Consider the following 21,891-nt stretch of genomic DNA (forward strand, 5'->3'; position numbering starts at 1 on the left):
AATAATTATATTTTCTTTCTCTTCCTAGATGGGAAAATGCAGAGGATATTCAAGAAAGCCTCAAAAATACTTCAGCAAACCCGAGCTCTCCTATGGAAAAATATCCTTCTGGTGTGGAGAAGGAAGACAGAAAGTTTTCAGGCAAGTATTGGTTCTCTCAAAGGTTAGGATTTCCACTACAGATGATTTTTACTTTGCACTGTTTTTATGCTGGGGGATACATGAGAAACCTCAACTGGTAATGTGGTTCTCTGGAAAATGTCAGGCACTACAATATCACAGCGTAAGAAGGTCTTGTTACAAAGCTGGCTTGTGGCTTTTGGTTGTTGATCTCGTTTCGGCACTGCCCAGAGGAACACAGTGTCCAGCTCATGGTTACGGGTATAAAATCATCAGCAGTCCTCATTGGCTCCAGTGCTAAGAAAACATGTTTTTCACTTCAAACATCTTCATATTTTAAAGTTATTATACCTGTGAAATGGTTCTTCATCACTTATGAAAGGCAGCATTAATGGCTGGAGGAGCTGGACCATGCATAGCAGAGCTGGATGAGGAGAGTCCTTGAAGATGCTTCCCGTACCACCCACCCCCCAAGTCATTGGGCTGTGACTCACCTCTGCATTGCCTCCCTTTCACTAGGAGTGGATCACATCAGTGGTTTTCCTCTTAATAATACAAACATCAGCAAATATGATATTCCACTACCCGCGTCAAGAAATCCCTTATGAGTTCCTGGGATGGTTGGATGATCCAGCCTTCAACACCACTGGAGTTACACTTGCATACACACCTGTAACAACCACCACCAGGCACATAATGAGCAAAGTGGCTTCAGATTCTGCAATGACAGGTAATGGTGCTCTTAAATCCTCGGTATAGTTGCACAGTCTGAACTGACCCTTGTGTAGTCACTGTGTGCAGGGAGAGAAGTGTTTGGACGGCACAGTTCTTGAGGATACAGATTGTGGCTGATGCCCATTTTCATGTTTAATAAATGTAATAATGTAAAATAATCAAAGTCTCAGCTGTGGTGGTTTTAGTCTTCTGTTTTCCCTTCTTTTTTAATGCCAGGTATAACAATAGAAGAGGTGGACAATGAGCAAGAACTGGAAACAAGAGGAATTTCGGAGGAAGACATCATTGGTGTTGTTTTTAAGGATGACTTCTCCTACTGTCTCAGATTTCAAAGCTACAGCGTGGTGTCTCCAAATGATGCCTTTGAACACATCGGTAACAAAATAAACAGAACCAGGGGACTTGATTTTACATTAAGAAGTGCTTAGATGGATCTCTGTGATACCATGCCACTGAGCAGGGATCAAAGGCTCTATATGCTAAGTGCTTTTGACAGATATTAATTAGAATTTGAGGGCTTGTTTATTTAGAAGGAAACAAATGTCAGAGAGAAGAGCTTTTAAGAACACGTTAGCCACAGTCCTTTTTGTTCCTTTCCTTTCTATGTCTCGCCATGTCAGATCATGCCTGGAAAATGAGCGTTGTGTGTGCACTTATGTACATCTAACATATACTGTATGGGCATATATTTAATAGATTAAAGCATAAATCTACATGCACATTTGTCCACACTACTACTACTGTGACCAAAAGCATTCTTATTTACTGACTCAAAGTAGTAAACTATCCAAATCAAACAGTAGCCTTATTATGAGATGAAAATCAAGTGAGTTCATCAGTTGATGGGGGGAAAAAAGAGAAGTATTTTGCTAAGGACTGGTCTTGGAAAATGGAAATGCTGGAGAGGTCGTTTGTCCTGTCTACACAAGCTCTTTACAGATATGACCCCAGCTCCAGTGTGCTCAAGGTTTCCTAAAAGAGCTTCTCTCCTGCTTTCAGCATTGATTCTTGATTTCCTGACCTTTAGGTCAATTACATTTTCAAACCTACAGATTATACATAAGAATTTTTATATATATGGAAATACATAAAATTCTTCATTTATTTTCTTTCAGATACCTGCTCCAATTTTTCATCAGGTACCTGCAGCGTTCCCTTGTACTGGTATGCAGGTTTCCTATTGCTGCAGTCCAGCATCGATGCAGCAGTGATAGAAGTAGGTGTGATCATGATGGCAAATAACATTTTCTGTTTATAACAACAAAACCCAAACCCAAACCAGTTCATTTTCTGTGACCATTATCTTTTTAAACAGGGACATTCAAAAGAAAAAAGAACGATAGATCATTCTTCTTGCTCAAGGCAGCGTTAGTCTTTATTACAAGGCGATACAAAGAGATACTAAATACTGATGTCATTTGCCACTTACAAATGAAATGTTGTTACTGACAGACTAATCATAAACACTTAAGAGAATCTGTTTGTTCTGATGTTGGCTGTTTCCTTGCAGCAATTTAAATGAATGGCTGATTTCTTTCCTTTAGATGAAAACCAACCATTCTGTGTGGGAAGAGATGAAGTCAATCAGTGGCGTTCGTCTGAAGTCGCCCTCAATCAAGCCTGTCTATAAACTGGATTATATTCGGTTCATTGTTTACGTTATATTGTGCTTCTCCCCATACATGTACTTTCTATCAGTGAAAGTTATAAGAGAGAAAAAGAAGCTGAAGGTGTTAATGCAAGCAATGGGTTTGCAAGATATTGCGTTCTGGTAAGTCTCATAGAAATAAATAGGGTAACTACGGGAATTATGTATACAAGATGTATACTAGCTTGTGGGATGGATGTGGGTCTGGTAACACTGCTCAGCTGAGAAGAGTAACTCCTCAGACCCAGCAGCAATCACCTGCAATCACCTTAGGGCAATCAGATGCCCTGTGGCTCTTTGCTGGCACCATTGCATCTGCAGAGATTTAGGTAGGCACAAGACATGGATATATCTACGCAACCTGCTCTAGCGGAAGGTGTCCCTGCCCATGGCAAGGGGTTGGAACTGGATGAGCTTTAAGATCCCTTCCAACACAAACTATTCTATGATTTGCACCTTTCCATTCTGGAAACTGCAAATAGAAGTGTGTTTGCAGTATTTCAAGTGTGTCTTATATCACACGTTGGCTATGTCAGGGCAAGCGCTGTCATGTACAATGGCAAAAATAACCATGCCTTCGTTTGTAGGTTATCCTGGAGCTTGCTGTACACCGTTTATGTTTCAATCACAGCAACTCTGCTGACACTGATTACCATTTCAGGAGTTATCCACGACCACAGCTTTTTTGAAATATACTTCTTTTATTTCTTTTATGGCACAGCATCTGTAAGTCTGCTTTTGTTTTCTTAAATGGTGCACAAACCTTTTCCTAAGTAAAACATCTGAATCTCAAAGGCTACAGAGTGCTCTGGGGCTGGGCATTATATGAGAAAGTAACAAATACTTCACTACTGGGATTTATTGTTATAATGTGTAGGCTAAGATCTCCCTCATTATATTTTGGGGGATTCAGGCTTGAAATCAGAGTAAAGAGAGGTGGTAACATCAGCATTAATGGGAAGGCTGGGGCTCTACCACCTGGCATCCAGCCTCCTAAGGAGGATGAGGGGTCTGGTCTCTCTGCCCCTATAGGCCTGTTTGCTAAAAGATAAAAGCCTTGGGATGTGCCAATTGCACCTGTAGGGGACAGCTGAAACTCAGCTGAGTCTCTGAATTTGCTCATTGGATTTTCATATTGGTGTATTTAACCACCAGCAGAAATACATCCTGCTAACTGCCGGTTTTCTCTGCTGCAGATTCACTTCTGTTTTATGCTCAGCTCATTGTTACAGCAGCCAAATATTGCCAGTTTTGTGGGCTTTGTCCTTCATGTCCTCTTCGGATTGCTGGGCTTTTTGACATTGTTTGAAAAGCTACCATTGTATTTGGAATGGATTTTAAATCTCTTCAGTCCTTTTGCCTTTACAGCCGGCATCTCACAGGTATGTCAACCTCACAAGTATGACAGGTATGTCAGCTGCATCCTGAATTTATCAGCTCTGTGTATATCTTTAATTTGAATCTCTGGAAAATTATCCCAGCAGTGGGATGTGTCTGGTGGGTACCAACATCTGCAAGAACCATGAGGTCTTGAAGTGCTGCCTTAGCAACTATTATGTGCATCACTCTTCTGGCGCAACAACTTTGAATTGAGCTTACTGAAGCACTTCTGATACTTGTGGTCATGAGACAGTATTGCCCTGCTTGGAAACAGCATCATGATTATGAGTGGACGTGGCTTTCTGATGAAAATGGTCATGATGACACAGCAGTGTATTACAGTACTACACAGCACATAGTATTTCTGGCTAAAGGAAGTGTTGCATCTGACTTGCGCTATTTCATTTTCCCTTAGATGTTAAAGTTAGACAAATATGGACCAGCCTTTACGCCAGAATTGTACCCTTTCTTTAACTTGTACCTCCTACTGAGCCTGGACAGTGTCTTGTATTTGCTGTTGGCCATCTACTTCGATAAGGTTTTGCCTGGTGAGTAGAAATGTGAGGGAAAGAATACAAATTTCCTTGCATTTTTGTTCAATAATCCTCTCCCTTCATAGGGAGAAAGTTGCCAAAGGGGTCATGGATAGACTGAGAAAACAGATCTACATGGAGCATCAAAAAAGGTGTCCTGATAGTGAGCAGGTTTTGGTTGATATTTCACCCCCTCTGTTTCTGAACCAGGCAAGTATGGAGTACCATACCCACCTTTGTTCTTCCTGAGACCATCATACTGGTGCAAGCCCAGGAGTGGATACATGGGGGTAGAAGCTGGTAGTGACAGTAGCCACAATCCTGTCCTCAGCAATAACATCGAGCCGATGCCTCCAGGCTTTGATGGGAAGGAAGCAATCAGGTAAAAGCTCCTGTAGGCATGACAAATACAACACTACTTGTTGTGTACGACTCTAGAGGGCATAGCCATATTGCACCGATAAATGTTAGACTGAGCCATTTAACATGTATAGGTAAGGTTAGTGATAAGCATGTGAAAAGGGGAGGGTTTGTTCGGTGTTTCATTCCACTCCAGAGCTGGATTTGAAGGTTTTTTGGGCATGTGCATCCTCAGTGCTAGGGACCAACTCGCTACCCTGCACTTTCCTCTTTGCAGAACAGCACCAGTGAGTCTGACCCCTTCACCATCACCTTTAAAACACTACTGATGGAGTGTGCTGCATACAGTACTGTCATTTACATCCTTTTGGAGCTTGTTTGGCCTATTGCTGTTGCTATCCATTGCATGTTACTAGAAAGCAAGTATATATCTGCTAAAATAATAGCCAGGTCATTGCTTTTAATTATATGAGCACGTGTTGCTACATTCCATAGGGCTTTCTGCTTCATTCAGTAAGTGTTCACTGAGTTTGACTTTGAAACCTTTTAAGCGCCTTTTAGAAAAGCTCGTTCCCTAATTCTGCTTCTAAGAGTACAAGAAATGGATTCCAGAAAGCAATCCCTTCAGCTGATAAGGAGCAGGACCAGTCTGAGGAGGAGGTTGAGAACCATTCTTGCAGCAGTTTTCCAAGGTTGTTTGGAGGCAGGAAACATGCCATAGTAGTGAGATCCAATGGTAACGGCTTGCTTACCTTTCCTTTAGACTAAACAACATTAAAAAAACATACAAGAAGAAGGACAAGAGAACAGAAGCTCTAAGGGGTAAGAGAGGTTTTGTAATGCTTTTAATTTCATTTTCCACTAGATACGAACCCAAGCTGCTTTGGAATTTACTGGATGTTCTTAAAGCTGCCTCCAGCACTGTCAAAAGCCATTTTGCATTGGTTATTGCTGCTGGGGTAAATGACTGTCCCATTTCCACCTGGTTATTCTCTTCCTGTTCACTCCAGGGAAGTAAATATTTATTACTTCTTTGCAACAGTTTAAGTGTCCTTAAAAGCTGTGGCTTCTGCAGCAATGAACCACTTGAGAAATCCCCTCTCAAAGCTCCCTTTCTAACTGTAAACTACTCCGGGCAAACAGAACTTGTTTCTTTGGTCCCTGGCTGTAGCTGAGGCTGCTGTCACTGCCTGAGCCGTGTTCTCCACGCACTTGTGCATCTGCCAGCTGCAGGTATGCAGGTGGTTGGTATAGGTACGTATAGGATGTTTGTTAGATGCCTTTGTTTAGCAAGATCTCCAAGTGATGGTGAAAGCATCAATATGGTCTCAAAGGTTTATATTGGCTGACAAAACTCCCCACAACCCACAGAAATACAAAATAAGCCTTTTCTTTTTCAAGGAAGTAAGGTAGCAAAGTGTGGCTGCTTTGGAATAACTTGAAATCTCACGTGTTGGAAAGGCTATGGACTCTTCTCTTTCTGTGGACTTTCTCTTGAGCCATGCTAAAATAAAAGGTTCTGAACCCCATAGAAAACCAAAGCCAGAATTCTTTGTATATTGAAGTTAATACACTTGTTCTCTCCCTTCACGGCTGCAAGTTCCTAGCTAAGTTTAGTCCCAGCTTCTGAAGATGTAATCCATAGTTTTGTATCTGTGGTTTTGCCTCTCAGTTTCAGAAGTGTCACTCCTCTGTCATACTTGGCAACGAGCTACAGGTACAAGTCTGTTTCTTACAAACTTCATGCCAATGTTATCCTAAATGTTATCCTATTTCTTTTCCAGGTTTGTCCTTAAGTATATATGAAGGCCAGATCACTGCGTTACTTGGTCACAGTGGATCTGGAAAAACTGCTCTCTTAAATGTGCTCAGTGGATTTTCCAAGCCTTCAGCAGGTAAAGTGATGGACCCCAGTGCTGAAGAGGAGAAGATGGTTGCTTTTCCAAGTGTAAAGGGGTAAAGATGCAAAACCCCATTTTTCCTCAGTCATCCAGTCCAGCTTGTTGCCAGCGCAGACTGCTTCATCAACATGAGCTTCAGGGCTAATGCATCCCTTATGGATATGCTCATGTGTGCAAGCATGCACGGATGGTTATTTCTCAATCTGGATGTCCTTATGCTTTTCATGAACTGCATACCTATAGGAGATACGTTCTAGTTCTGAAGGGAGAGATTCTGTGCTCTGAAATATTCTGAAGTGGTATTAAAGCTTTGGACAGCACAGTTATTTTGTATTTTATTTCGTAAGCAGCATCCACAATGCTGGAATTAGTGTCCAAGGCATGAACACAAAGCAGTCTGCTTTCCACCTCTAACTGGGAAATACTGTACCATATGAGATTTGTTTCCATCATTCCTGTCTGCAGGTTCTGCAATGATTTATAACCATAAAGTTTCTGAAGTATGGGATATGGAAGGAATTCAGGCAATGGTCGGGATTTGCCCTCAGTTAAATTTGCACTTTGAAGCCATAACAGTGAAGGAAAACCTGAGAATTTTTGCTCACATCAAGGGGATTCAGCAGAAAGAAGTAGAGCAAGAGGTTGGTATGTGCTTGTCAGTCACTGACCTCTGTTTTACGGCATCTTGGACAGTTTGAGCTTTATAGATTATAACCATTATTTACGACATGGATTAGTGGTGGACTTGGTGGGCCTGGGGTGAAGGTTGGACTTGATGATCTTAAGGGTCTTTTCCAACCCAGCTGATTCTATGATGGTATGAATTAAAATGCAACCAGGGCTTTGGAAATCTGGCTCTTGTCTCTCTATATTGCCAAGGTGCAGAAGGTTCTTGTGATGCTGGACCTCACTGACCTTCAGGATGTTCACGCCGATGTTCTGAGTGGAGGACAGAAAAGAAAATTGTCTCTTGGAATTGCCATTTTAGGGAATCCCAAGGTAGGGAATTGTCATATTTATACATACACAACATGAGCTGTTGTAGCACGCAGCTTTGCATTTTGACTTGGCACACAGACATTTGTGCTTTTCCCCTGGCATTCACAATCTGCTGGCCTACTAATTCACTTCTCTGCTGGAAGGATCAAGGATTCTAGGTCAATGAGAACTCTATCTTAGATTAAAAGGGTGATAATATTATAGTAGGAGAAAGCATAAATATGGCTGATATTTGAGGATGCATTTTATCCTTGGAATGAGATCATCAAAAAGCATGAAATGAAAGGATGTAAACATGGAAATTCCAGCTTGGACACACAGAGGTCCAATCTCATTCACCATTGCAGGTGCTGCTTTTAGACGAGCCAACGGCTGGCTTGGATCCCTGCTCCAGGCACCATGTGTGGACCCTGCTGAAGGAGCGCCAGGCTGGACGTGTGACGCTGTTCACCACTCAGTCCATGCAGGAGGCCGATGCTCATGCTGGTGAGCCCTGATCTTCACGCTGTGGCTGAATGCGCTTTACAAACAGGAGTTTCCTGTTGCAGAGCCCTCATATGGGTCCCACCATGATGCTGTCTGTGCTCATGGGACACATTTTGTCTGCCAGCAACCATCTACCCCACTCTAAGCAAAGGCTAAAACTGGCCTGATGTGCTCCTCCAAGACCTTGCTTGTGTTCTGCATCAGGATGAAGCACTTACATATCATCTGGACATACCACTAGCAGAACCCACCTGAATTAGTGATATTGCTTGAATTAACACCTTCCCTGTCTCCTTATTGCTCCTGGGCTTCATGGGAAATCTTACACAAGCCTATAAGAATGTATAATTAAAAGATTAACCTTGATGCTTAAGAGAAAGGAATCAGTTTAAAAAGAAAGAACCTTCAGCACTGGCCTTACTCCTCTCAAGTTCACTATAAAAATGCTTGTTGAGTTCAGAAGGAGCAGAGTGAGGTCAGTTTGCTGCACTGTTGTAAATCCTGCCTCAATCTTCTCTATCTATGCCTCCTTAGATCGGAAAGCTTTCCTTTCAAATGGGAGGTTACAGTGTGTGGGCTCATCTCTGTACTTGAAGAGAAAATGGGGAGTTGGCTATCACTTGAGGTAAATCCTTTTCTTTTTGGTCATTTCTCTTTTTATGAAAAGCTTCTAGTTGATGTCTTTTTTTTTTTTTTTTTGTAGGGTTTGTGTCTCTCAATAGAGTCTCTATATAGAGTAATAGAAATCTTGACAAGTCAATTTAGAAGCCTTTCAAGGCTGCCAAAAGTATCTTGCTTTGGATAGGAAGCTGTTTTTCTTTGGACCCCAATCCTCAAAGCTTTGTGAATGCAGCTAAAAAGACTTGCAACCTCCTTTGCAGCCAAAACAGGACCAGAGTACGAAGCACTGCAATTTCCACCTCCTCTGTGGTGTCAAAGTGATGTACAACTGCTTTAATGTAAAGTTGTTTTCCTTTGGATTCTAATTTCTGTGTCCTTGGGTTAGCAGTGCTGGCCAGGATCATTATTCTTAACCTCAGCTATGGCAAAACCAGGGGCACTGCAGATGTCAATGAAAACCCCCACTGAAATGCTGCCCAGTTTTGGAGGTTTCCCTATGGCTCGATAAAATTCTGCTGGCTTTCTCTTTTAAATGGGTGATGTATGTGTTGGTTTTTGTCATTTAATATTATAGCAATTGCTTTCTGATATAAACAGGATGCACATAAGTGACCCGTGTGACCCTGACCTTGTATCATCCCTGGTCAGACAGTACATCCCCAATGCTGTGCTCAAAGGACAGAAGCAGGGAGAGCTGTGTTATATGCTACCTTTGGAAAACACTGATAGCTTCCCAGGTAAGAAAATCCAGTCCTTTATGCCAGGGTTGTAAAGGAAGTGGTGGGAAAAGCAGAAAGCAAAGTTGCTGTGATGGGAAGAACTATATTCCCTGGTCCATACTGCATGGGATTTGGAAACCAAATGCATAAACATTATCCTTAAAGACAGCTTCTAATGGACATGCTAATAATAATAATAATACAGATGAACAAAAGAAAATCCACCAACTACTCTACAAACTACAATCTGGTTTCAGGGTGGCCCATGGTAATCAAGGACTCTGAATCTTCTACTTACCTCTAAAGAGAGCAATAGTTTTGCCACGGCTTTTAAGCTATGGAGATGCATGATGTGAATGCTAGAACATGCAACATCAACAATGCCAGTCAGAGCTTCTGCTCAACATCAGCCTTGGGCGCTGGGCTGAGCCTGTTGTTTCTGTTGTGCAGATCTCTTCAGCCATCTCGAGAGCAGCCTTTCACAGGGGGTTGTTAACTATGAGGTTAGCAGGACAACCCTGGAAGAGGTTTTCCTGAAGTTGGAGGGTGAGGAAGCCATTGGTCAAGAAGGTAAACCAGTGACTCTGATTTGCAAGTGTGGTATGGTTAAGGTTCCATATAGAAGTATGTTTTAACTGAATGTTTAATTAGTTTCAATGTGAACTTCAGTAGGTTTTGGTAGGTCAAGAGTTGTATCCAACTTTCCTCTAGTGAATTATGTCTTCTTGGAGAAGTCTAGATGATCAGTCTTGGCTTCCTACAGGCTTTTAAGCACAAGAATTGAAGGCTGATGTTGGAAGGGGATTTGCCTTTGAAGGGTGCATTGCCCAGAGTAGGAGATGGGAAGAAATAAACTAGAGAGAAGCATTTCACAAGGGCAGTGAAGGTATTGGATGTGTTGCCAGATGAGCCCAGGTTCAGCCAGTCTGAACTCAGTGGTGTAAATTATGTTCTAGATAGATTATAGCCCCTGTTCTTTGCCCTTGTTTCTTTTCTGGATGAAAAGTAAAAGCATTCCTCTATCCAGAACAGAAGATTCGTATTGATTGTGTGTGATTACAATGTGTCCCTTGAACGCTCTTTGTGGATAATGGTATTTCTTGACTATGCAGAAGATGGAGACGTGGAGGAGAAGGACCAAAGCCTCCTGGTGTTTTCCGAACATGGAAGCACAGCAGTGAGCGGGATGGAGCTCTGGAGGCAGCAAGTGTGTGCTGTGATGAAAGTTCGCTTCTTAAAGCTAAAGCATGAAGGGAAGTTCCTCAGGTCCATGTAAGTACAGGAGCTCTCACCTACTCTCTTGGTTCTCTTAAATGTGATCATTCCTCTGGGTGACTGAGGGAACACTTAAATACTTGGGGTGATATTTAGAAGCTGAAAGTAGGTGAAAAACATTTAAAAGCTGCAGTAATAAGGACAGTTGGGACTTGCTAGTAGAGATCTGAATTGCTCAAGTTTTAAATTCCCCCTTGTCTTTCTCAGCATAAATCACACTCTTGAACGTGGAGTTACCCTGCACCCACTTCTGACCTGTTTTTTCCATTTAGACTGCTGTTCTTTGGAATATTCATCCTTCCAGTGATGACGATTTTCATTGTATTTCAACTGTGGGACAGCTCCGGTAACTGGGAAATCACAGCCAGCTCCTATTTCCTTCCCACTGAAGAGAAAATGCAGGATAAGTCAACAAACCTCCTCATCGTCAATGACACAGGTGAAGAAGAACATGTGATGTTGATTCGCTTTCTGCACCACTCTGAGTCCTCTTAGAGTTGATAGACCAACCTTGCCTTGCTATTTCTGTACGTCCCTTTATATACTTGTGGCTTTGGGAGGTGCTTTCTGCTGGCTAAAAGCAAATCCAGTGTTGGTGATGATAACTGAGTAGCTGATATTTAAGAGAGTAATAAATCAGGCATTTATTTCCTTTTTAAAAGGAAATAAACACCCTAACTGTACAAACATACGTTGTGTTTAACCAGTTTAATTATAATAGGAAAAAAATAGGGAAAATGAAAGTTGGCTTGTATTCTGAATGTTTGGGGTTTTAACACGTCTCTGCTCTGCAAGTGAGAACTTGCCTATATGGAACTGTTTATACTTAAATACACCTCTAACTACTCTCATTTCTGTCCCTGGCTTGATTTCAGGATCAGAAATTGAGGATTTCCTTGCTGCTTTGAAGACTCAAAACATAATCCCAGAAATAACTCTGGAGAAAAACATCACAAGCATTCCACTGTACAGCGGAGCCATAAAAATATCCCTGGAAGGCAAGGTGAAGGATATTTTTGCTGCTTTCATCCTGTGCATCAACAGGATTTTCTGCAATGTGTTTAAATGAGGCACAGCAAAATACAGACACCAGCAAAAGGGAGAATATTTGTTTGACATATTAAATATTGGTAGTTGTGTTGGGGGAACCAGGATTTTATCTGGTTGTTGCCACTGCATGCTGCCTTACAATGACCTTTAGAGGAAGGCACTAATGCAAGTCTTTTGTGCTCTTCTCCAGATATCTTTATCATTCATTTTCCTTCTGGTTCCTCTTAGCACATTTTCAGGTCACCGTGGTCCCACCAATAACGCTAATTCCTTTGTTATTGCTTTCTGTTCAACCCCTCACTGCTGTCAGCTCCTCCTCACACCTCCCATGGGTGTGAAGGTAACGTCTTTTGCTCTCACATCTTCAGAGCTACCGATTCACGGTCATGTGCAGTGCAGAACCCATCAACTGCTTCCCAGTGCTGGTGAACATCCTCAGCAACACCTTTCTAAGGCTCTTCAATTCCACCGCGCGCATCCGTGTCTGGAGCCAGCCCTTTTACAGTGTGAGTGTCCTGCCTGTCCGGCTGAAAATGAATGGAAATAGCCATGATGAAGTGATAAGGACTGGATGGGTTAGATACCTGGTTGGTTGAACAACCTCCAAGGGTTGGGGTTAATGGTCCAGCTGGTGACCAGTTCCTGGGAGCATTGCCTAGCAGTCAAAAGCAGTACTATTTAATGGCAATTTCTTCTGCAGTGTTTAAGTGCTTTACAAGGATTCAGTGCCGTGAGACAGTTAAGCTTGTCTTACGTGGCAATGTGGTAGGAATACATTTTTTAGTATAGGAATATATGTAAGTATTATATATAGGAATGCACTTAAGTATTTCACAAGAAATTCTTGCAACCCCCTTTTTTCTTCAACATCCGTATGGCAAGAATCAGCATCAAAAGATGGTGTCTATCCTCAACAATTTACAGTAATTCCAATACTTTTTGCAGACTTTAAGATGCTAAATGCTGGGGCTTTTTATTGCCTTGTTTTACGTTCTTAAACACAAATGACTTACCATTAGTATTGTCACTCACTTGTGTGTTTAAACATCCTAAGAGCATTGAGCTAGCCAGACTTTCCTTGGGAAGCTGTTTATTGATATGACTCCATATTTCTCTGCCACAGACACAAAGCCCAGAAGTAAAGAGTGACATCTTTTTCATCTGCCTCAGCTACATGCTGATTTTGGCTGCTGGTTTGCCTCCTCACTTTGCAATGAGCAGCATGGAGGATTACAAGGTAAAAAGCACGAGCTGGAAGCAGTCATACACAGGGAGTAAGTGCAAATGCAATGTCTCTGGAGAGCGGTTCACGTACCGGTGGGCTGTCTGGTATTTCTAGATATGTTATATCTAGATATATAGTATATCTATAGACTATAGAATAATATCACAATAATCTACATATAATACATCTAGATATAATATAGAGAAGAAATACAGCCACATGAGCACAATGTTGTTCCGAAGTGCATTACCCTCCATCTCCGGGAATGAGCGGGGGGTATGAACAATCTGGGGGGTGTCAAAGCTTTTGGGGGTCAGGAGGATTTGTTTGGGTTTTTTTAAGAGTGGTGTGGTTTAAAACAACAGTAGAACTAAGAGAGAATAGGAAGTGCTTGGAATGGAGAGGAAGGCTGAGCCAGGGAAGGGAAGACTGAGGATAACGGATAAGGAGGAGCAGGAATGATAATTTAGGCTCTTCTAACTCACCTCCCTTATCCCATTTGGTTTCACAGCTCCAGGCTCGCGCCCAGCTGCGGCTTGCAGGGCTCTTCCCCTCTGCATACTGGTGTGGGCAGGTGCTGGTGGATGTCCCGCTCTTCTGGACCCTCTTGTGCCTCATGTTTGGAGTCCTGCTGCTCTTCAACCGCATCTGCCCCTTGCAGGCCAGCACCCTGCTGTCCCTGGTGAGCTCTGCTTGCAGACACACACACACCCTTTCCTTTCACAGTGAGTTTGTCCTTTAAATGCTTTCATTTAAACAGACTGCTCTAGGCAGGTTTTCACGTACCCACATCCATCTCCTTGTCGCTGACACCATTCTCTCTCTCCAGATCATTTGCACCATTGGTTATGGAGTATCTCTCGTCCTCCTCATCTATTTAATTGCCTTGAAATTTCGCGCTGGAAGAAGCAATCGTTACATTTGGTCTTTCATCTTCATCCTGGTAAGTGAAGTGAATCTGAAGTGTTTGATTTACACATCTCGCCACTGGAGATTTCATTTCACATATACCAATATTCAGCAGAATAACCCGAATCCAATTGATTTTTAGTGACAGCCAATTTTTAGCAAGGATCCATTAATATTAGAAATACTTTTTCTGCTTTATTCCAGGTGAATTCCACTCTCTATATGATCAGTGACCTACACGAAGCACTTTACTTCACCTTCTCCACTTTGATTCCTATGTTTCCACCTCTGGGCTGGTTGATCTTCAGTACACCAGTGAGTAAACATGTCCTGCGAAATTCAGTAATGGTCCTAATGGGGCAAACTGGAAGAACAAGAGACACTTTGCAAATTCCCTGTCTCAAAGTGCCAACTGTCAAAAGACAACGGGAGAAAAAAAAGGTCCAGGCTGGGGACTGAGAGAAGGGGCCAAGATTGGATTTATTAATCCTTTGTTTGATTCGGGTGGTTTTAGTTACGAAGAGCTGCTACAATGACTGCATTTTGGCAGACAGGGTAGCAGGGGAGGGGAAGGTGATGGAGGGAAAAGGCCTGGATGAAGTAAGCTGACAGAAGGAGGTGAAAGACTGGGAAGAGAAAAGGAGTGATGGAAAAGGCCAATCCAACCTGGCTGGTTTGAAGCATCTCTGAATTAGCTATAGCCAAGGAAGGCTCAGCTCTTTGAGGCAGTATGAACCCACAAGAATAAATACAGATCAAAGCTCCTTTATCCCATCCTGAGGAAAAGCTCAGCATCCTACATCTCACACTTGCCCTGTGCTAGGGAATTTTTCTGACTGATCTTCTTTTCTCGTAGCGCTTCTCATTGTTTCACAGCATCAGTCTTTATGAATCATGGAATCACATCTTCGTGGCTGTCTTTGCAGTAAGGAGCAATTTGATGATGGGTTTTTGGATGACTGTTCTAATGTGATGGACTTTCTCTGGGCTTGTATAACTCTTCCCATAAATAAAGCATGGGCTATATGGTCAAAGTTTCATGTTAAATGTTGTCTGGGAGGTACATCCAAATTATCGTGGGCTTGTGTCCCATGCGACCCCTGGATGCTGCATCATATGAGCAGAAGTGGGAGGATTATGCAGAGCTTGTGTATGAAGCAGGGATTTTATTAATCAGCTACTCAGTTTAATGCTGCTTCTGCAAAAGACAGGAGTGCTCTCTGATCATGTGGGATGTCTGTTAGGGTGCAGATTATCTGAGCTAAAACTGCAGTATGAAGTCAAGACCTTTGCAAATGATCTGCATATGAGATGGAAATGTATGTGAAGCATCAATTTAACTTCTTTCCCTTCTGGGCCTTTTCAATAGCTGAAGTAAATGACATAGGCTCCTGCATCCCCTTATCGCTGAATCTTATTGAGTGTGATGTTACCTTCTCTCTATACAAACCTAATTAATTTTTTCCTTTTTAGCCTTACATCCATTGTGTGATTTTTGCTCTTCTCCTGCGCTGTTTGGAGAGGAGATCTGGAGAAGCAGCTACGAGACTTGATCCCATCTTCAGGTGTGTCCTGGGCACCAGGGTGCCCTTGTGAGCTTGATTATCCCAGTCTGTGGGATGGGCTCAGGGCTACGCAACCAGGCAGGATCCTCCTGGCTCAGCCCCTGACAGCAGGAGGAGGGGACAAGTGAACTTAAAGACCTGTAACAAAGTGTGGTTAAAGTCATACTTTTAGATTTAATCAGTTTATCCGGAAGGGATGATATTGAGGATGAAGGGAGGGGGGTTTTTGTTCCTTTGGGTTATCATTTTTCAACTTACTGGAGTTTCCCTGAATGTGTCTGGTGGCAAATTCCCACCCAATGTGTTGCAATAGAAGGTCAGTTGGCCCACAATGTCTTAGAGAGAATAACAAATGTGATTCAAGCTTTTTCACATTAAGATTCATAGCTGAGGTTTTGGGATGTTTCACTCCAGCTGGCCAAGCTGAGAGTTACAAACTGAAATCCAGCATTTTAACTCCTTTTCAAGTGTGTCAGTATTGCTTGCTGCAGGATGGAGACTGCCCCATAAGTTTCACCAGGTTGGGGTCTGCAACCCACTCTCTGTTCATCTATCACCAACATGTAAGAAACAGCTGAGACAAATGACTCGGAGTGAGATGACCAAATACCTTTGAAAATCTGCCACGTTGATATAAATTCTCCTTGAACAGATCACTGGCTTGTGTTGAGCAAAGGACCACAGAATCATATGATACCATATAGAATGGTTTGTGTTGGAAGGGACCTTAAAGCTCATCCAGTTCCAACCCGCTACCATGGGCAGGGACACCTTCCACGAGACCAAGTTGCTTCAAGCCCTGTCCTACCTGGTCTAGTGGAAGGTGTCAACCTGATCAATACTTACAGGACCAGGCAATGCCTGCTGATGAAGGAAAAGCTAAATCTCACCTTTATTTTCTCATGCATGCCAGCAGGGTTATTTTTCCCCCATTAATAAATATTTGAGTCGATGCTGCCTGTGCAACACCTCCTGAACTCAAATACATTTTGCAGGGTGCTGCATTAGCACCGCACTGGGAACTAACTTGTAAACCCAATCCTTTTTGGAAGTGATTCCCAGTGACAACATCTCTCTGCCTCCACTTGTAGGATCCAGAAGAGGAGACTGGTCGCCCACCAGAACAGGGAGCACCCAGGGGAGGAGCCCCCAGAAGTCCATGCAGAGAGGGAAAGGGTGAGGAGTGTGATGACCTCACTGCAGCAGGAAGAGGTGAAACCAGCCTTCTGTCTTGTTTGCCTTTTCATTCTCCATCTCTCTGCTTCCTTAGCTCATACACTTGTTATTCACTGACCTGATGTCCCAGTGCACATCTTGCCATCCAGCCCAGCGTCACCCTGGCACCAGGAGCAGTTTAGCTGGCACTGCATTTTAATTCCTATTCTGCTTTTCTTCATTCTGTTGCTCTGATTCCTGGATTTTTAATTTAGGAGTGTTGTCTTTAAAGAGCCATACTTAATGGTAAGAACAGATAAGCTGTCTTGTGGGATAGGAGCAGGTTTTATTTCCCACTTCATCTCTTCACAGGAGTCAGCGATCGTTGTCAACAGTTTGCGCAAGGAATATGAGGACAAGAAAGCCAGTTCCATCTTTAAGAAAAAGAAGAAAGTTGCTGTCAAAAACCTTTCTTTTACTGTTAAAAAAGGTTCAAGTATTTTGCTGAACTCCTTATAAATGTCTAATGTGAAGGTCGCATTTGGAGACCATATTCTTGTGTGTGACCAGACCCAACACACCTGAGCTCCTACATTTTAATTTATGGGGATTTGTGAGCAGTTTTTCCGCCTCCTGTACTTTCAGTTATTGCCTAGCACACAGGGGAGACAGTTTTATTAACAATATTTATTATTAACAGTGTTTGCATCATTTTCCCAGGGGAAGTATTAGGTCTGTTAGGACCCAACGGAGCTGGAAAAAGCACCACTATAAACATGATTTCTGGAGACATAACAGTGACTGCTGGGGAGGTAGGTGACTCCTTTGGGGCAGCCGGGGGGGGTGACCTCGATGCCCTTATGAATTAAGGGTGTGATGAGGCAAGCTGGCAATGCAGCCTGACAGTCAGGGAATTTATGTACATGCAACCCTACTTACAGAAGTAAGAAGAAGAGAATGACGTGCTTTGCTTTAGTCCGAGCACGTTCGAGTTTACATCAAAATCAGTGTTGCAGAGTTAAGGGTTTGAGCTGCACAACATCTTCGGTGTGTGTTCGAAACCCATCGAGAAATTTCACACGCCCTGTAAGAAATGTTGACATCTAAAAAATGTATTAATAACGCTCTTCATAAACAGCCTTGCAAACCCAGGAAATTGAAACCGAATGGGAACAGGGTTGGGCCAGCAAAAATCCATCACTTAATTATGTGCAGGATGATTAATGGCATGTGCTGGGGGAGGGGAAATACCATTGCTTTTACAGATTTGGGACTGAATGTTTGAAATAGAGAAGAATTACTAAGAAAAAATGGTCTCGTGTTGGTACCTATTACCCAGAGCTTTATGGTAGTAAATATGTGTGTTTAGTTTTGTGGAAGTGCTGGTCTGGATTCAGATGAGCAGAAGACATGGTAGGTGGAGATGATCAGTCCAATGACGCTGGCGTTCCTTTTCCATGAAGGAACTTTACCATTTCCTTCCTTTTCCTACTGGAAGAGGAGAGATTGGGATGAGCTCTTGGGCAGAAGCTCTTCCCTGTGAGGGTGCTGAGGCGCTGCCACAGGGTGCCCAGAGAAGCTGTGGCTGCCAGTGTTCAAGGACACAGGGGCTTGGAATAAGCTGCTCTATGGAATGGGTCCCTGCCCATGGCAGGGGTTGGAACTGGATGAGCTTTAAGGGCCCTTCCAAGCCAAACCATTCCATGTTTCTGTGTGCTCATGAGGTTCCTCATGACACAGGAAAAAACACAACCACATCTCCAAGGGGTTCACTGATTCACGCCAAAATAACACTCTGCGGCTACAGAGGTGTATGTGTTTGCAGGTGCTGCTAAAGGGCTGTGATGGAGTTTTCTCCACCTCAGGGCAGAGCATCCCGGGATACCTGGGATGCTGCCCACAGCAGGACCCTCTCTGGCCAGACCTCACTGTGCACCAGCACCTGCAGGTGTACGCCGCTGTAAGAGGGATGAGGAAGGAAGATGCAGCAGTTACCATCAACCGGTACAAAGCCAAATGATTTCAGCTTTTGGTTCTTCCTCCCGCTGGATGCATAGGACAGGGAAAGGATTTTCTGGTAGCAAACCTGGCTGCTGTAATTAAGAGGCAGCACCTTCTATGCCTCTTTGAGAAAGCGGCTCTCCTTCTGATGAGATCTGCTACCTTATACTGTTCTCAGCTCCTTGTCAATGAAGATTTTAGCCCTCCTTTATCTGGAAAACCCTAAACTTGCTCCAGTTCATGGTCAGTTACATGAGTAACTCACTTTTTCCATTAGCTGTGATGACTGCCTAGAATTCCTGCAAAAATTCCTTCATTTACCATCCAAGCTTAGCAGTAAGATCACCAAGTAACCCAAGGTGATGTGTATCAGCTGAAACAAGTATGGTAGTGTCTGTTTCCTCAATACCCCTGACCCAGGATCCTGCCTTAGCAAACAGAGATGGTCATTTCAGTGTCTTTCCTTTCTATTTCCCGCAGCATAGAAAAGGCCTTGGATCTCCAGAAGCACTTAAGAACCCCAGCTAGGAGGTTATCTGCTGGAGAAGCCAGAAAGGTTTGTGTTAGATGTGTGTTGGCTGCTTCTAGCTTTTCTTAAGCTGCTTTCCTCCTTGAACATTGTGGCAGAAAACCATGAGCAGAATGGTTTTGTTCATCAGAAATGATCTGTTTCCATCAGTAGCTTTTGAATCCAGCCTGGCAGGATCCCTCCCTCTCCTCTTTTGCCATCCTCCCACATTGTGTGTTTAATAAATGCTAACCACAAATCGGATTTACAAGGTAATCGCTTCTTCTTCATCCCCCCACCATGTGCATCTTCCAGTAAATGGGATGGAAAACCCCTTTCAGATCTTTGGCAGGCTTGGGAGTTCTGGGGGAAGCTGATTTTAGGAGTTTAAAATATTAACTAAGAACACCTTGAGATGGGGATTTTTGAATCCCTGTTCCTCCTGTATTTTGGAATCATGAGCTTCAGCTTCTAGGGGATTCACAGGGATTAAAGCGCAGAGGGACAACTCGCCTGTTCTGCTGGTAAAGTAAAAGCAGACCTGACCTGACCTCTGTGTCTTTCCCATTTCAGCTGTGTTTTGCATTGAGCATCCTGGGAGATCCGACAGTAATGCTTTGGGATGAGCCATCAGTGGCCATGGACCTCAAAGGGCAGCACCGTATGTGGTGAGCAGCCATGTTTTAGCAGAGCTGAGAAGTGTGTGACAGACTTAACAGGATGGGTTTTACCATCCCTGTTGTAGTAACCATTGGGCAGGCAAAGAGGTTCTGCTTTGGTGGCAGAGCACATCTTTATTTCCCCGTTTTCCTAAAGCACATGGAATGGGGTACCCTTAAACCCCTTATTCAGCAGGCAGTAAGCAGAACCAGCAGGTGCGATTTTGATGGTAATGCACCCCAAAAAATCTGAGTAAGCACCAGTTGAACCCATGTATTTGGTATAAAAGATAAAAGTTGCTGTTTTCTTCTGAGCAACAGAAAAAATTATAGGTAGCTCTTCCCTTTCGTCCTTGATCTCTAGTGCTTAGCTCCAGCTTTTCATCAGCAGTTTATGCTGAAGGTGTAAGCTCTGGAGGGATGCTGACATGACAACCTGCAACACAGCATCAGCATCCACATGTCATCTTTACACAAGATAGCTGACGGCTTTTAGTCATCCGCTTATTTATGATTCTATCACTTCAGCTGGGGCTTGTGAGACACAAACCAGGAGATTTCCTGTGGCTATTCCTGGGAAGTAACTGATCTCTGTCCCCAGGAAAGTGATTCAGGCGGCCATGAAAAGCAAGGAGCGTGCAGCCATGCTCAGCACGCAGTACCTGGAGGAGGCGGCAGCGATGTGTGACCGCGTGGCCATCCTGGTGTCAGGGCAGCTACGGTAGGCACTGGGGTCTATGGGGGCTAGTGGAAGGTGTCCCTGCCCATGGCAGTGGGTTGGATGAGCTTTAAGGTCCCTTCCGACCCAAACCATTCTATGGTTCTATCTTCTCCTTAATCTAATAGAAAATCTTGGTTTGGATTGTCCCAAGCATGTAACAAACAGTTTGGTGAGGAGGCTGTTTTAGCAGCACAGATCAAACAGCAGGTGAATGAGAGGACAGACATCTGCTGCTCATATCCAGTGACTGCTTTATTTGCTGATCATGATGGTTGGAGCAATGGTTTCCCTCCTCTGCAGGTACATCGGTTCCCTTGAGGATCTGAAGAGTAAGTCTGGCACAAGTTACCACCTAGAAGTCAAAATGACGGACCCGGGACAAAGCGATGCTCTCCATGCTGAAGTTCTGCACCTCTTCCCCTACGCTTCTTGGCAAGAAAGGTCACTGCCCATGGGCTGCACACCCAGCCCGGTCTTGTGCTGGGACCCTCTGTTGTTCCTTGCTCAATAGCTCGCTCTCCAAGCACCCCTAAGCCTTGGTGCTGAGTCACACAATGATGAATTAATTGGTTTTATTACCTTTTCAGGACAACTTCTTCACTCATCTACAAGATACCAGTGGAAAATGCACTACCTCTGTCCCAGTCGTTCTCCAAGCTAGAAGCAGGTAAAAGGAAACAATCCATTAGGCAAGAAGATTGCTTTCAGATTGTTCATATGGATTTGGTTTTACGGATGCCTTCTCCATCTCTCTGCAGCTAAACAGAATTTCAGGCTTGAGGATTACAGCTTGTCATTGCACTCTTTGCAACAGGTATGCTGATGTGGAAGTTACAGGTTAGAAACTGACTGTGTAAAAGGAAGAAATGGCCTGTGACCACTGTAAAGCCTGGCCATAGTGGGGTTGTTTCTGATGTGGCATATTGCAGGTGTTTGTAGACCTCACCAGGGACCTGGAGGAGCACGACCTGGATGCAGCACCCGATGGGGCTGTGGAGCAGAGACCGCTTCACCCCTGATTCCTTGGACCCACAAAGGAAATATTCAGTGTATTTCATCAGTGTTACTGATGTGTGTGATCAGCTGCGGCCGTGGGACCTGGCTACCCGTGTCACAACACACATTGCTCTGCAGGTTTTCTGCCTCGCAAAGAAAACAAATCTTATTTTAATAAATAAAGCCTTTATCCTTTGACAAATTGATGCTTCCCTTCAACTGTACCCTTATGAAGATTTGCTGTGCTGAGGAATAGCCCTGCTGGGGTGAATTGCTGGTCCCAAGGCAGCAAGGTGGGCACTGTGGCTGTGCATGGTGGCTTGGC

The 21,891-nt window shown here is 43.5% G+C and overlaps 1 protein-coding gene across 1 annotated transcript; it reads left to right on the plus strand.

Moving 5' to 3' along the window:
- Positions 1 to 573: 573 nt before the first annotated feature.
- On the plus strand, positions 574 to 21,768 carry LOC133270245 (ATP-binding cassette sub-family A member 9-like). The gene is made up of 37 exons (XM_061455246.1): positions 574 to 850; positions 1,072 to 1,230; positions 1,971 to 2,071; positions 2,400 to 2,626; positions 3,091 to 3,229; positions 3,700 to 3,885; positions 4,299 to 4,431; positions 4,627 to 4,798; positions 5,540 to 5,598; positions 6,561 to 6,671; positions 7,143 to 7,318; positions 7,557 to 7,676; positions 8,024 to 8,162; positions 8,697 to 8,787; positions 9,381 to 9,520; positions 9,953 to 10,072; positions 10,615 to 10,774; positions 11,050 to 11,216; positions 11,653 to 11,780; positions 12,196 to 12,333; positions 12,951 to 13,064; positions 13,564 to 13,734; positions 13,882 to 13,995; positions 14,166 to 14,276; positions 14,818 to 14,886; positions 15,435 to 15,526; positions 16,618 to 16,738; positions 17,054 to 17,171; positions 17,402 to 17,493; positions 18,507 to 18,685; positions 19,163 to 19,238; positions 19,764 to 19,858; positions 20,451 to 20,570; positions 20,871 to 21,011; positions 21,158 to 21,237; positions 21,329 to 21,384; positions 21,500 to 21,768. The coding sequence occupies exons 1-37, from the start codon at positions 691 to 693 to the stop codon at positions 21,587 to 21,589; spliced, it is 4,665 nt and encodes a 1,554-aa protein (XP_061311230.1). The 5' UTR covers positions 574 to 690; the 3' UTR covers positions 21,590 to 21,768.
- The last annotated feature ends 123 nt before the right edge of the window (positions 21,769 to 21,891 follow it).

The sequence above is a fragment of the Pezoporus flaviventris genome, unplaced genomic scaffold (assembly GCF_033815535.1).
Source record: "Pezoporus flaviventris isolate CSIRO_AGI_PZ_B2104156 unplaced genomic scaffold, CSIRO_AGI_Pfla_v1 ptg000020l, whole genome shotgun sequence".
NCBI lineage: Eukaryota > Metazoa > Chordata > Aves > Psittaciformes > Psittacidae > Pezoporus > Pezoporus flaviventris.